Source organism: Ranitomeya imitator, chromosome 1 (genome assembly GCF_032444005.1).
Source record: "Ranitomeya imitator isolate aRanImi1 chromosome 1, aRanImi1.pri, whole genome shotgun sequence".
Lineage (NCBI taxonomy): Eukaryota > Metazoa > Chordata > Amphibia > Anura > Dendrobatidae > Ranitomeya > Ranitomeya imitator.
The window spans coordinates 146,913,365-146,928,368 of record NC_091282.1 but is presented as its reverse complement, the minus strand read 5'-3'; the positions used below and the strand labels follow the sequence as shown (position 1 = coordinate 146,928,368).

General features: G+C 42.5%; 1 protein-coding gene across 24 annotated transcripts in view; it reads left to right on the top strand.

Moving 5' to 3' along the window:
- MEF2C (myocyte enhancer factor 2C) overlaps positions 1-15,004 on the top strand; it is a 359,868-nt gene that overhangs the window by 174,815 nt on the left and 170,049 nt on the right. For all 24 annotated transcript variants that reach the window (XM_069751518.1, XM_069751584.1, XM_069751568.1 and 21 more), the window contains one exon: positions 2,914-3,102. In XM_069751518.1, the coding sequence (XP_069607619.1) occupies positions 3,049-3,102 (54 nt within the window). In that variant the 5' untranslated portion in view covers positions 2,914-3,048. The remainder of the gene's footprint in view (positions 1-2,913; positions 3,103-15,004) is intronic.

Sequence of the window (15,004 nt, the reverse complement as noted above, 5' to 3'; positions counted from 1 at the left end):
AGAGAAAATTCATTAGTAAAAGGACGTGTTTTCTCCCATACAAATATTTACATTCATAGCGATATGTATGTATATTTCTTTAAATATATACCGTATATATAATTTTTTTTCTGTCAATCTCACGTTTTCTTTTTTTTATACATATATAACCATTTGAGCTCCAGATACATTGATCGCAAGCACATTGATACAGTATGTTGTCCTGTAAATAGTTACCTTGATCTTCACTAAAGCACTTTGTGAAACCACGAATAGTTCTATGATGGAAGTTTGGTGTTTTTGAATAATCAGCATTGCCAAGTACATAGTCATAATAAAGAACTGCCGGTAGTGCAAAATCACTCAACTGGCCCATTTAGCACATGTTTTTAAAGGGAAATTAGTTCTTTTCTTTTTCTTTTAAAGGAAAATAAGGATGTTTGTTGAGAAGTTAGTGTAGATTGCATTGTAGATTGTAGAAGCATCACATCTAGATTGGAACACATTCTTTATATCGGGCCTCCTGATGAGCCAGAGGGGCGAAACGCGTTGAGGCGGAACTGGCGGGTGGCTTTGCTTGGATGAGTACCATTATATTTCTATGCCATGCTTGAATCTGTGCTCATGTTGTAAAGGGCAGTTAGGGCATTGTTTGGACTGCAGTAACCTTTGCTACCAACGGTCATGGCTTTTGGGTATCTCACCCTACAAGGGGATAACCATTTATAATTATCTATGGATGTTGATCTTTCCTAATAGTTGCCCTATGAGCATTGAAAATTAGAATCTAAATGCAAATTTTTACCACCGATCGCCGATTGTGTTCATCATTGGTTTTAATTTGCACTTTTGTTTGGGGACTAGGGTATCCCTAGAATACTAGGAGTGATTATTGTATAGACATAGAGGTGCCCTTTATTCCCTATCATGGGAGGGTTATATGGTTCATTGTAATTTTAGGGCCATTAGGGGCAGCCATCGCTGAGCGGGGGCGTCAATACGTATCCCATTGGGTGCCAAACCCCGCTGTTAGGAAGGTATAAGCATAGGTATTATACTAGGGATCCCCCCCAAAATCCCCATAGGGTTGGTTGTTATTTCATGGTGTTTTTGATTTTGATGGTGACCATGTGTTGGTTTTTAAAAAGATATAATAAAATCTGATTTTATAGGGTAGGTTTATGATTTATGAAGTTAGTGTAGATTGAGCAAGACTAATGATAATATCACTTTGATTCAGTACTGTGATTGCTGATATTTTCTTATACTTTATCCAATGGTTTATCCATTAAATAATGTCTTGTGTGTTAGCTTTAATTGCACTATAGACAAAGCCTTAGATAAATCACGGGTCAGCTTGTGCCATCTTTAAATGGAAGATTCAAAATTAAAAAGAGTTGATCTGTAAATCAGTTAACAATTCCGTTTTTAATTTTCTCCAATATCAATGTGGAGGACTATTTTATTTTTTCTTAGCTTAGAAGATTCATTACAATGGGGCCACTTCTTCAATTGTCACTTCTACCGCATTAAAGGATATAAAAAAACCCTTTCAATTGTGGTTAAGGGCATCAACAGTAGATAGACCAGCAGCATGTAACTGTGTAACTTGCCACAGCACTGATCATAAAGGCTAGTAAGTTAGGGCAACAAAGAATTTCAGATCCTATGGTCTTTGCACAACGGGCTTTGATTAATTAAAGGGATGAGTTGACCAATAGTTTAAAAATCAAACTATTGGAAGCAAAAGTTCCAATGTAAAAAAAGAGAAATGAAAAATGGAAAAATAAGCTTTAGGCAAGGTTCACCCAAGCTTATTTCATGGTTCATATTTGGTCATAAATGCCTGGACATTGCAGCAGGTCTATTGACCCTAGCGTACAGCCTCACATGTGTCTATGAGTCTATGCACTTAGGCACTGTGGTATGTATATGGACTGTGATATATGCTCGTCTGAACTCAGCCTAAGGCCATGGTCACAAGTTCTGCATTTGATCAGGTTTTTATATCAGTATTTTTAAGCCAAAACCAGGAGAGTGCCGGATATTGAGGCGAGAGACCCGTGCGAGTCTCTCGCATTGCACTTGCAAGTGTGACCCAGGCCTAATAATCAGTGGAAAAGTATAATAGAAACTCGTCATCACCACTTCTGGATTTTTCACTCATTTGTGGTTTTGGCTTCGAAATACTGATGTAAAATACTGAATAAATACTGAACATGTGAGCGTGGCCTTATACACCTGCTAAATACTGATTCTCCGAAAGTATTTACTTTTGAGGAGTGATGACATGCCATACATGCATGTATGCATAAATAGTGAAATCCATCAATAGTGACGACTATTACGTGCTGTGCATGCCAACATCACCACGGAGGTCCGTGATTGCCTGCAGTAGTCACATGGATGTACAGCACGTTATCACGCTAGCAAAGTCAACAAACACTAGATGGGGCCGCTAGAGCAGGGGTCCCCAACTCCAGTCCTCAAGGCCCACCAACATGTCATGTTTTCAGGATTTCCTTAGTCTTGCCCAGGTAATAATTGCATCACCTGTGCAATGCAAAGGAAATCCTGAAAACATGACCTGTTGGTGGGCCTTGAGGACTGGAGCTGGGGACCCCTGCGCTAGAGCATTGGCATCACAGCACTGGTATATAACAGACCTTTTTCTTTCATTTTACAACATTTTCCATAACGAGTTTCATTTCTTAACCTCTCAAACTACCCAGTAAAAGGTCCACATAATCTCAGGGTTACATTGACTGTACTGCTGCAATGTATAATGATAATGCAACAATTAGGTTGCCGGACATATGAGTGTCACAGCCGCCATATGAATAGTAAAATACATCAAATCTGCCTTGATTACGATATATGTTAATACGAGTTGATAACATTTACTGATGAACTATCCTTTCTTTTTCGAAACAGGCACGGATGTCAAGATCGGTAAACTGAAAAGGGTAATAGGAAAGTGATAGAACTGTAAACGGAAAGAAGTGAGAAGGGCAGAAGAAGGAAAAATACATTGCTTTAAGGACGAGAGAAGAAAGAAAAACGGGGACTATGGGGAGAAAAAAGATTCAGATCACGAGGATAATGGATGAACGTAACAGACAGGTAGGAAAGAATGGATGGAGCATATTATGGACAAATCCCTTCAGTGTACAGAGTAATGAGCCTCCCCTTAAGAATCACATTTGTGTAATTAATCACAGTGAATATATTAAGCAGTGCGCACAATGTATAAACATTGGGCTTTGTCAGATTGAAAAAAAATAATAATTAATTGACAAGCAAAGCAACAGTGGCACTAGCTCAGCAGCTCAGATAGAAACAGCTGATCGCGCTCATAGGTAAAAGTTGACACCCTCTGATCATAACACTGTATAATGATGTCGCTTTTGACTCGACATGGATTTGGAAAGAAAAATATATTGCTAGAGAGATAAATCCTTGTGCTGCATATATAGACAAATATTCACATTTATTTGGTATATGCTACCAAAACATTTCAGAAAAAAATAGTTTTTATAAAATAATTTCCCGAAATTATAATTTTTTTTGGGGGGTAGGCGGGGTGTTGCTTTATTATTTACCATAAGGAGATAGTCTTGATGTTGAATATAATATTTGTATTAAAATATTATAGAGCAATTCATTCTGCCTAATGAAAATAAAAAAATGACAAAAAAACAAATCTTGCAGAAAAACACCCACACAATAATATAGAGAAGCAGATCTACCCTTGTACGTAATGAAGAAAAATACAAAAATTATATAATACATCAAAACCCACCATAATATTGTAGAGCAGTTAATTCTACCTTTATACAAAGAAAAGAAAATAAAGAAAGTAATAAGAGCTGAAATATTATAGAAAATTCTCACAATGCCTTCCCTATTGTAAATGTGTGACAAATGTAAAATTATTTGAGGTTGGTTGCCCGGCCCCAGACTTCCACCCCCGAAGAAGAAAAAAAGAAAACAGAATGCTGGAAATTTGCAAAAATACTAGGATTGGGTGTCATTTCTCGAGAACATCCTTCCCAGTGTTCTTCATTTATCTTCGGGTAGTCACTGTTGGGTATGTGTCTTTACCGCAGGGTAACAGATGCTTCTAATAATTCAGAGGTCACTAAGATGATGGTGATCTACACATTGCAGGTGTGATATGTTGGGATAGCAACCATAAGCTACTCAACGGGGGTTGTTGGGAACATATGCTTGATCTTTACCTTGGACAGAAACAATGTACCTGAGAAAATGTAGCTATAAATAGACATGACTACATACAGTGGGGGAAATAAGTATTTGATCAATTGCTGATTTTGTAAGTTTGCTCACTGACAAAGACTTGAGCAGTCTATAATATTAAGGGTAGGTTCATTTTAACATTGAGAGATAGAATATCAAAAATAAAATCCAGAAAATCACATTGTATAAATTATATACATTCATTAGCATTTTGCAGTGAGAAATAAGTATTTGATCCCTCTGGCAAACAAGACTTAATACTTGATGGCAAAACCCTTGTTGGCAAGCACAGCAGTCAGACTTTTTTGTAGTTGATGATGAGTTTTGCGCACATGTCAGGAGGAATTTTGGTCCACTCCTCTTAGCAGATCATTTCTAAATCATAAAGATTTTGTGGCTGTTGCTTGGCAACTCGGGGCTTCAACTCCCTCCATAAGTTTTCTATGGGATTAAGGTCTGGAGACTGGCTAGGCCACTCCATCCCCTTAATGTGCTTCTTTTTGAGCAAGTCCTTTGTTGCTATATGTTTTGGGTCATTGTCTTGCTGGAAGACCCAGTCACAACACATTTTTAATGTCCTGGCGGAGGGAAGGAGGTTGTCACTCAGGATTTTACGGTACATGGTTCCATCTGTTCTCCCATTGATGTGGTGAAGTAGTCCTGTGCCCTTAGCAGAGAAAAATCCCCAAAACATAATGTTTCCACCTCCATGCTTGACAGTGGGGATGGTGTTCTTTGGGTCATAGGCAGCATTTCTCTTCCTCCAAACACAGCGAGTTGAGTTAATGCCAAATACCTCAATTTTTGTCTCATCTGACCACAGCACCTTCTCCCAGTCACTCACAGAATCATCCAGGTGTTCGTTGGCAAATTTCAGATAGGCCTGCACATGTGCCTTCTTGAGCAGGGGGACCCTGCGGGCACTGCAGGATTTTAAACCTTTACAGCGTAATGTGCTACCAATGGTTTTCTTGGTGACTGTGGTCCTAGCTGCCTTGAGATCATTAACAAGTTTTCCCTGTGTAGTTTTAGGACGATCTCTCACCTTCCTCATGATCAAGGATACGAGGTGAAATTTTGCATGGTGCCTCAGATCGATGTCGATTGACAATCATTTTGTATTTCTTCCATTTTCTTACTAGTGCCCCCACAGTTTTCTCCTTCTCACCCAGCATCTTACTTATGGTTTTGTTGCCTATTTCAGCTTTGTGCAGGTCTATGATCTTGTCACTGACATCTTTGTAAAGCTCTTTTGTTTTGCCCATGTTGTAGAGGTTAGAGTCTGACTGATTAATTGAGTCTGTGGACAGGAGTCTTTTATAAAGGTGACTATGTAAGACAGCTGTCTTTAATGCAGGTAATGAGTTCATTAGGAACGTTTAACTGGTCAGTAGGAGCCAGAACTCTTAATGGTTGGTAGAGGATCAAATACTTATTTGTCACTGCAAAATGCAAATAAGTTTACATAATTTGTACAATGTGATTTTCTGAATTTTATTTTTGAAGTTAAAATTAACTTACCCTTAAAATTATAGACTGATCATGTCTTTGTCAGTGGGAAAACTTACAAAGTCAGCAAGGGATCAAATACTTATTTCCCCCACTGTATGTTACTTTATGTGTTTCTTAATTCAATGTAACATGGTTCATAAAAGTGTTCTTTTGATAAAATATCAATAATTTTCATGCCTACACAAATGGTGGCAGGATTGTAGAACAATAAGGGATTCGATTTGGATTAGGGTATGACAATCTGCGGAACAGAAAGCAATTCTAGATCATGTGCCCCTTTCTTTTGTCTATGCATAGGTGTAAATATGTATTTTATATTTATGTTTATTCATCAGAAGCTTCCAAACACATGACCTCAACATATGGGCAGTCAAGAATTTTAACCCCTTCAATACCGGAGGTATTTTCAGTTTTGCATTTTCGCTTTTTGCTACCCTTCTTCCCAGTGCCATAACTTTTTTATTTTTCCATCAATATGGCCATTTAGCGAACAGGTTAATCTTTTTTTTATAGATCGAGCGATTCTGAATGCGGCGATACCAAATATGTGTATGTTTGATTTTTTTATTGTTTTAGTTTGAATGGGGCAAAAGGGAGGTGATTTGAGATTTTATTTTTTTATAATTTTATATTTTTTAAAACTTTTTTTTCCTCTTTTGGCATGGGATACTATAAGCTGCCATAACCCGATTGGTTCTGCTACATACAGGCGATGATCAGATCGCCTGCATGTAGCAGAATACCTCACTTGCTATGAGCGCCCACCATTGGCTTTTGACAGCGGCATTTAGGGGGTTAAAAGCCACAGGTGGATCGCGATTCCACCCGCGGCTGTTCCAGGCACATGTCAGCTATTCAAAACAGCTAACATGTGCTGGGAAATATGTGGACTCACCGCCGGAGCCCACATCAAAGCAGGGTGTCCAACATCGGCGTACTATTACACCCAATGTCGGAAAGAGGTTTAAAGGGAATCTGTCACCTACTTTTTCGAATACAAATTTTGGCCACAGCTATCAGGGGCTTATCTACAGCATTATCTAATGCTGCAGATAAGCCCCTGATGTAACCTGAAAGATAAGAAAAACAAGTTAGATTATACTTACCCAGGGGGAGGTCCGGTATGGTCCGATGGGCATCGCGGTCCGGTCCGGCGCCTCCCATCTTCATGCGATGACGTCCTCTTCCTTGCTTCCTGTCACGGCTCCTGCGCAGGCATACTTTATCTGCCCTGTTGAGGGCAGAGCAAAGTACTGCAGTGCGCAGGAGACGGGAAAGGTCCGAGAAGCCCAGCGCCTGCGCACTGAAGTACTTTACGCTGCCCTCAACAGGGCAGTTAAAGTACGCCTGTGCCGGAGCCGTGACTGAAGCAAGGAACAGGACATCATCGCATGAAGATGGGAGGCCCCAGACCTGGACCGCGACGCCAATCGGACCGGACCGCACTGGACTGCTCCCCTAGATGAGTATAATATAACCTCTTTTTCTTATCTTTCATGCTACATCAGGGGCTTCTGTGATGCTATAGATAAGACCCTGATGGCGGTGGCCAAAGATTATATACGAAAAAGTAGGTGACAGATTCCCTTTAAAGGCATAGTAATCTTAACGTATGGAAACGCTTGACTTTGCAGTAAGTAATAAAAATGCCTTAAAACATATTCTCTCTCTCATTATTCTGGAATTTGGCAAATATTAATAATTATGGTATGGTAATCCTAATTGACTTAAAATGGGAAATGTTCATTCTGATTTCATGTCAGGTATTGAGAAAAACATGCAGATGTGTCTTTTTATATAGTGTATGTAAACTTCTGATTTCAACTGTATGCATATACTGTATGTAACGATATTTGGATGCAGACTTGGCGTTCGATACAGTCCTTGGTGTTAATAACATGATCCACATAGGAGGACCTATCAATGGATCTCATAGGTGGACACTAGTATAAATGGCACAGGGGATTTTGCATCAGGGATCTGGATCTTGAAGTTATGTTTTGCACATAAAGACTGCTTAGCCACATTACTTTTTCCACGCTGTCATATGCCCATTTCAGAGATAGTAAGTTGAATAATGTTGTATAAGTACCTTCTTGTCACTGCATGCCCATTAATTAATGGCTACTAGGCTACTAGACTTCAATAGAGAGAAACAAACTTTCCACTTTTCCATAGTTTTTAACTGCAAATGAGCATCATAGCATCCTTTTTCTGTCAAATGGCTCTCTAACACGAGCGTATACATCAGACAAGTGCTACCCGATGTTTTATCTGATAGCACTCGGACCAGTGTTTTACTATGAGGCAGTGTAGATCTATTTTTTTCTCATGTCGATTCGGCATGAGAAAAAAGATCGCAGCCTGCTGTTGGTGGCTCTGCAAAACAGATCACGCACACGCATATAAGTCTATGGGTGTGAGTAAAACATCAGACTGCACTCGGATGTCAATTAAGTGCAGCCTGATTTATGTGGACACAGACAATGGAGAAGATGGAGAAATTAAGTTCTCCATCTTCTACACACCTTCGGTGCGATTCTCTCATGCGAAAAAAAGTATCACAGTAAGCTGAAACGGCTCAAATTCTGACAAAGTTTGAGCTGAGTGACAGTTACATAATCAAGCCAATTCTCTTGCGTGAGAGAGTATATGTTATCTTCACTGTAGAATGGGACAACTTCACTTATCTGTAAATGTGAGATCCAATAGTGCCACCAGTCCATTTAAATCTGCCATTCTTTACTTTGCTGTTGCTATGCCATGATATCCAGTTACTAGTGATGAGCGAGTATACTCGTTACTCAAGATTTCCCGAGCATGCTCGGGTGGTCTCCAAGTATTTGGCATGTTCGGAGACTAAGTTTGTGTCGCCGCAGCTGCATGATTTGCGGCTGCTAGACAGCCTGAATACATGTGGGGGTTGCCTTTCTGTTAGGGAGTCCCCACGTGTTCAGGCTGTCTAGCTGCCACAAATCATCCAGCTGCGGCGACACAAACTAAATCTCCGAGCACTCACAAATACTCAGAGACCACCCAAGCGTGCTCGGAAATCTCGAGTAACGAGTATGCTCCCTCATCACTAGCAGTTACGTGACTTCTCCACCCAACCACTTGGCTCCTTAGCATCACCAGTCCAGGGACAGAAGTGATTACTGCCGCAGTCATGTAGACAGGTACGGACTGGGGCTGAAATTTAGCCCTGGCATTTGAAATCACACAGGCCCATGTTGGCCCCGTCCCGAAGCACCAGATGGGATATATTACTAATATTTCCCTGGATGGAGGAAAGTAATATTTACTACAAGACCAATATTTCTAATGATACCCGTGGCCTGCTGGAGTAAGTGATGGAGTCAGCGACTTTGTGCTCCGTCACAACTCTTAACAGTATGGGTGTCTTGAGAACACAGATTCTGTTAACAACGTTGCAGACAAGGCGGCCCACGACCAGACAGACCCTTCTGGCATTTGCCAGAATTGCCAAATGGCCAGTCCGGCCCTGCTGTAGATGTACTGATGATCTACACTACTTGCTGGATAGAAACCTTGCAAATTTTTTCAGAACTATGGAAAGCTATACTGGCAAGAAAACACAAAAAATGTCCAGATAATTTTATGTAACTCACTCAGTGTCTTTGTGTAAGCATCTAGCTTAGTTTATAGGTCAATGCCCGGATTACCTTACATCAGAGCCCAATCCCACCGAAAAAATAGCTAAGGCAAGTGAAAGTGCTCTTTCCCTATCAACATGGGATCCATGCTGAAGTGCACCAGTAATTAATTGCAGTCATTACCAATTTGCCAGACACACATTCACACACTAAACATCACACATGTTGGATAAGGTGTATGTAGGCTTGTTATACCTGTAAATTACAAGGTGAGATATCAGAATGAACATAGAAAAAGCACCCGGGAACAGAAGGCAGGAGGGGCCGGCACAATGGTGGGTGTACTTGCAATTATTGACTCTACATAGTAATGGACCGGAAGCTGTTACAGGGCAGTGGGTATGATAGAGAATATATTTCATCATCATTACTTCCAACAGGTGGCGCTATAGAGTTCAAGTCCTCTTTTTCTCTGAAGAGGCAATTTCCATATTAAATTTTCCAGAGGAGCATTGCACGGCAAATAAGCCTCCTTACCTTGACAAGCCAGAGCTAGTATGTTACTCTCCACAAGACCCCAGTCCGGAGCCTCTCACCTAGCCAAATCAGTTCTCATGCTTCGCACTGACGAGGGCCAACAGCCCGAAACACCGTGTCTGCGAATTGAGATACTGATTTGTCTTTTATCCTAAGTCATATTGCATGACTCGTTAAAGGGTTGATTGTGACTTGTAGGATCGCTACTTCCAACAGGTGGCGCTATAGAGTTCAAGTCTTCTTTTTCTCTGAATAGGCAATTTGCATATTATATTTTTGACAAATTTTAGAGCAATGAAAGAGACCTCTGGAAAAGTATAAACAGTGTCCATTGTAGATTGTTTATTCTCCCTGAATGTCCCTAATATTTCATCCCATAACAGTAATACATCCATTCATAAATGGCTTAATTTGTGTTTATTAAACCCAAGACAGATGAAAGACGTTCTTCTATCTCATGTGAATTTACTGAGCTGTACTGACTCACAAAGTGTGAAAAGAAATTGGACATAAAGAGGAGACATGTCAGTGAATAGCATCACACAGCCGATAGAAAAAACATACTATCACTAGATATGCCTTGAAATACACTTACAGGAACGTTCTTCTTTTTGGGGATTAAGCTGGGATTCAGGCCACAAAATCAGCCATGGGTAGGCCACGTCCACACCTTCAGTATTTGGTCAGTGTTTTACATCCGTATATGTAAGCCAAACACAAAGTACAACAGAGTAAAAGTATAATAGAAAAACGTCACCACTTCTGTATTGATCATCCACTCCTGGTTTTGGCTTACAAATACTGATGTAAATACTCACCAAATACGCAACGTGTGAACGTGATCATTAGAGTTGAGCGACCTTGACCTTTTTAGAGTCGAGCCGGGTTTCGCGAAACCTGACTATCTCAAAAGTCGGGTCGAGTGAAATCGCCCGATTATGATGTAAAGTCGGGATCGACCGAAACACGAAACCCAATGCAAGTCAATGGGGCAGCATAGTCGGCAGTGAGTGGGGGCCAGGAAAACACCTAGAGTGCCCATTTTAATGTCAAAACCGTCCATTCTTCTTAATGAAGCTTGTCAAGCGTAATTTACCTTATAATAATTGGAAGGCATTTGAAATTGGGGGTCATTTGGCTAAAGTTGTGGTGGGTAGGGCTGGTTCAAGTAATTAGTGGGCCCAGGAAATCTGGACCACGTCACGGCAGTGGAGCAGGGAGAGGTAAGTATTTCAACTTTGCAAGTGCTGTGAACCTGAGCAAGCAGGGGGGGCCCACTCGTTGGCATTGGCACTGGCACAGGGCCCCTCAAAGTACAGCGGTGTGTTTGCACGGCGGGGGCGCCTCCCACCGGCAGCAACACTTTTGCGTACCATGAGAGGCCCTGTGCCAGTGACGTCGCCAACTAGTATTCCTCCCCCCACCTGATGAAGGAACCTGCACTTTCATCTGCACCTTCCTGTTTGTCCCCGTGTAAGGTGGTATGGTATGCGGGAAGGGGGACCTGACTTTCAGCAGGGTCACAATCTTGCAGTGTAGCGTGCACGGGAAATGTTGCGTTATGGGTCAATGTACCAGCAGACTCATCTATCACTGGCTGGGCAATGGGCAGGATGAGGAGGAAACACAGATATAGGCCCAAAGAATAAAGTGGGCTAAATGCAGTTCAAAATTGGTAACACAGGACTAATCAGGGGGCATTGCAGTGGAGGACAACTGGAATGAGAGGCTGACACAGAGAGTAGGCCCAAATCAGTAAGTAGTCGAAATGCAGTTCAAAATTGGCAACAGTAGTAAACAGGCGGCACAGCTTTGTTCAGTGGAGGAGAACAGCAAGGAGTGGCAGACACCGATAGTAGGCCCCAACCCAACTAGTAGGCCAAATGCAGTCTAACATTAACAACTACTTAACGAGCACCTGAAAACGGAATTTCAGGACAGGAAACCAGGAGAACAGCAAGGAGCGGCAGACACCGATAGTAGGCCCCAAACCAACTAGTACGCCAAATGCAGTTGTTCCGTTTAACCACAATTTAATGAGAGCCTGAAGATAGAAGTTCAGGAAAGGCAACCTGGAGAACACCTTGGAGTGGAACACACCATCTCTCTACACCCCATACCCAATTTGTAGGCCTAATGCAGCGTAGTTTCCAACAACTACTAAACGAGAGCATGATGATCGAAGCATTGGCGAGGAAACCTGGGGAACACCTGGGAGTGGAACACACCATCTCTCTACAGTGGAACACACCATCTCTCTACACCCCATACCCAATTTGTAGGCCTAATGCAGCGTAGTTTCCAACAACTACTAAACGAGAGCCGGAAGATCGAAGCAATGGAGAGGAAACCTGGGGAACACCTTGGAGTGTAACACACCATCTCTCTACACCCCATACCCAATTTGTAGGCCTAATGCAGCGTAGTTTCCAACAACTACTAAACGAGAGCCGGAAGATCGAAGCTCAGGAAAGGCAACCTGGAGAACACCTTGGAGTGGAACACACCATCTCTCTACACCCCATACCCAATTTGTAGGCCCAATGCAGCGTAGTTTCCAACAACTACTAAACGAGAGCCGGAAGATCGAAGCAATGGAGAGGAAACCTGGGGAACACCTTGGAGTGTAACACACCATCTCTCTACACCCCATACCCAATTTGTAGGCCTAATGCAGCGTAGTTTCCAACAACTACTAAACGAGAGCCGGAAGATCGAAGCAATGGAGAGGAAACCTGGGGAACACCTTGGAGTGTAACACACCATCTCTCTACACCCCATACCCAATTTGTAGGCCTAATGCAGCGTAGTTTCCAACAACTACTAAACGAGAGCCGGAAGATCGAAGCTCAGGAAAGGCAACCTGGGGAACACCTTGGAGTGGAACACACCATCTCTCTACACCCCATACCCAATTTGTAGGCCCAATGCAGCGTAGTTTCCAACAACTACTAAACGAGAGCCGGAAGATCGAAGCAATGGAGAGGAAACCTGGGGAACACCTTGGAGTGTAACACACCATCTCTCTACACCCCATACCCAATTTGTAGGCCTAATGCAGCGTAGTTTCCAACAACTACTAAACGAGAGCCGGAAGATCGAAGCAATGGAGAGGAAACCTGGGGAACACCTTGGAGTGGAACACACCATCTCTCTTCAGTGGAACACACCATCTCTCTACACCCCATACCCAATTTGTAGGCCCAATGCAGCGTAGTTTCCAACAACTACTAAACGAGAGCCGGAAGATCGAAGCTCAGGAAAGGCAACCTGGGGAACACCTTGGAGTGTAACAAACCCTCTCTCTACACCACGGAAGGGCTGATTCTTAGGAAGGAAGGCTGTCGGAAAGAAGCAGGGCGCGTCCGAGGGTGATTATATTCTTATTAGGTATATACTCACCCTCGGACGCGCCCTGCTTCTTTATTTGTAATGAATGTTTATTTGCAATGTGGTTTTGACTTACTCTATTTTTTTGGTAAATAATGATTTTATTATTTTCATTGTTTTGCATCTTCTTGGCAATAATATAAAGAAGACGCGACAGGACAACACTCGGTGGATGCCATATCTGTGTTTAAAATTGAAAAAACCTTTCAGTTAACTACTTGCAGGAGAAAGTTATTGTAGCTGGTGGCCATTTTTAGTACTGTACCAGATTTTTGTTGTATGTGTTTGTTTTTAATGTTAAAATGTCTGCATTTGATATCTCTCCAGTATTTTCTTTTTTATAAGCAAAATACTTATTTTTATATTTTCTGATGTTGGTTCCAGGGGTACACGGGCAGCAGTGGTGTGGTCAGTGGAGGCCTAGTGGAAGGAGTGACCGCAGACAGGCATCGAAGGCCTAAAATAATAACACATGGCTGTAGGCAATTTTAAATTGGTTCCAGGGGTACACGGGCAGCAGTGGTGTGGTCAGTGGAGGCCTAGTGGAAGGAGTGACCGCAGACAGGCATCGAAGGCCTAAAATAATAACACATGGCTGTAGGCAATTTTAAATTGGTTCCAGGGGTACACGGGCAGCAGTGGTGTGGTCAGTGGAGGCCTAGTGGAAGGAGTCACCGCAGACAGGCATCGAAGGCCTAAAATAATAACACATGGCTGTAGGCAATTTTAAATTGGTTACAGGGGTACACGGGCAGCAGTGGTGTGGTCAGTGGAGGCCTAGTGGAAGGAGTGACCGCAGACAGGCATCGAAGGCCTAAAATAATAACACATGGCTGTAGGCAATTTTAAATTGGTTCCAGGGGTACACGGGCAGCAGTGGTATGGTCAGTGGAGGCCTAGTGGAAGGAGTCACCGCAGACAGGCATCGAAGGCCTAAAATAATAACACATGGCTGTAGGCAATTTTAAATTGGTTCCAGGGGTACACGGGCAGCAGTGGTGTGGTCAGTGGAGGCCTAGTGGAAGGAGTCACCGCAGACAGGCATCGAAGGCCTAAAATAATAACAGATGGCTGTAGGCAATTTTAAATTGGTTCCAGGGGTACACGGGCAGCAGTGGTGTGGTCAGTGGAGGCCTAGTGGAAGGAGTCACCGCAGACAGGCATCGAAGGCCTAAAATAATAACACATGGCTGTAGGAAATTTTAAATTGGTTCCAGGGGTACACGGGCAGCAGTGGTGTGGTCAGTGGAGGCCTAGTGGAAGGAGTGACCACAGACAGGCATCGAAGGCCTAAAATAATAACACATGGCTGTAGGCAATTTTAAATTGGTTACAGGGGTACACGGGCAGCAGTGGTGTGGTCAGTGGAGGCCTAGTGGAAGGAGTGACCGCAGACAGGCATCGAAGGCCTAAAATAATAACACATGGCTGTAGGCAATTTTAAATTGGTTCCAGGGGTACACGGGCAGCAGTGGTGTGGTCAGTGGAGGCCTAGTGGAAGGAGTCACCGCAGACAGGCATCGAAGGCCTAAAATAATAACACATGGCTGTAGGCAATTTTAAATTGGTTACAGGGGTACACGGGCAGCAGTGGTGTGGTCAGTGGAGGCCTAGTGGAAGGAGTGACCGCAGACAGGCATCGAAGGCCTAAAATAATAACACATGGCTGTAGGCAATTTTAAATTGGTTCCAGGGGTACACGGGCAGCAGTG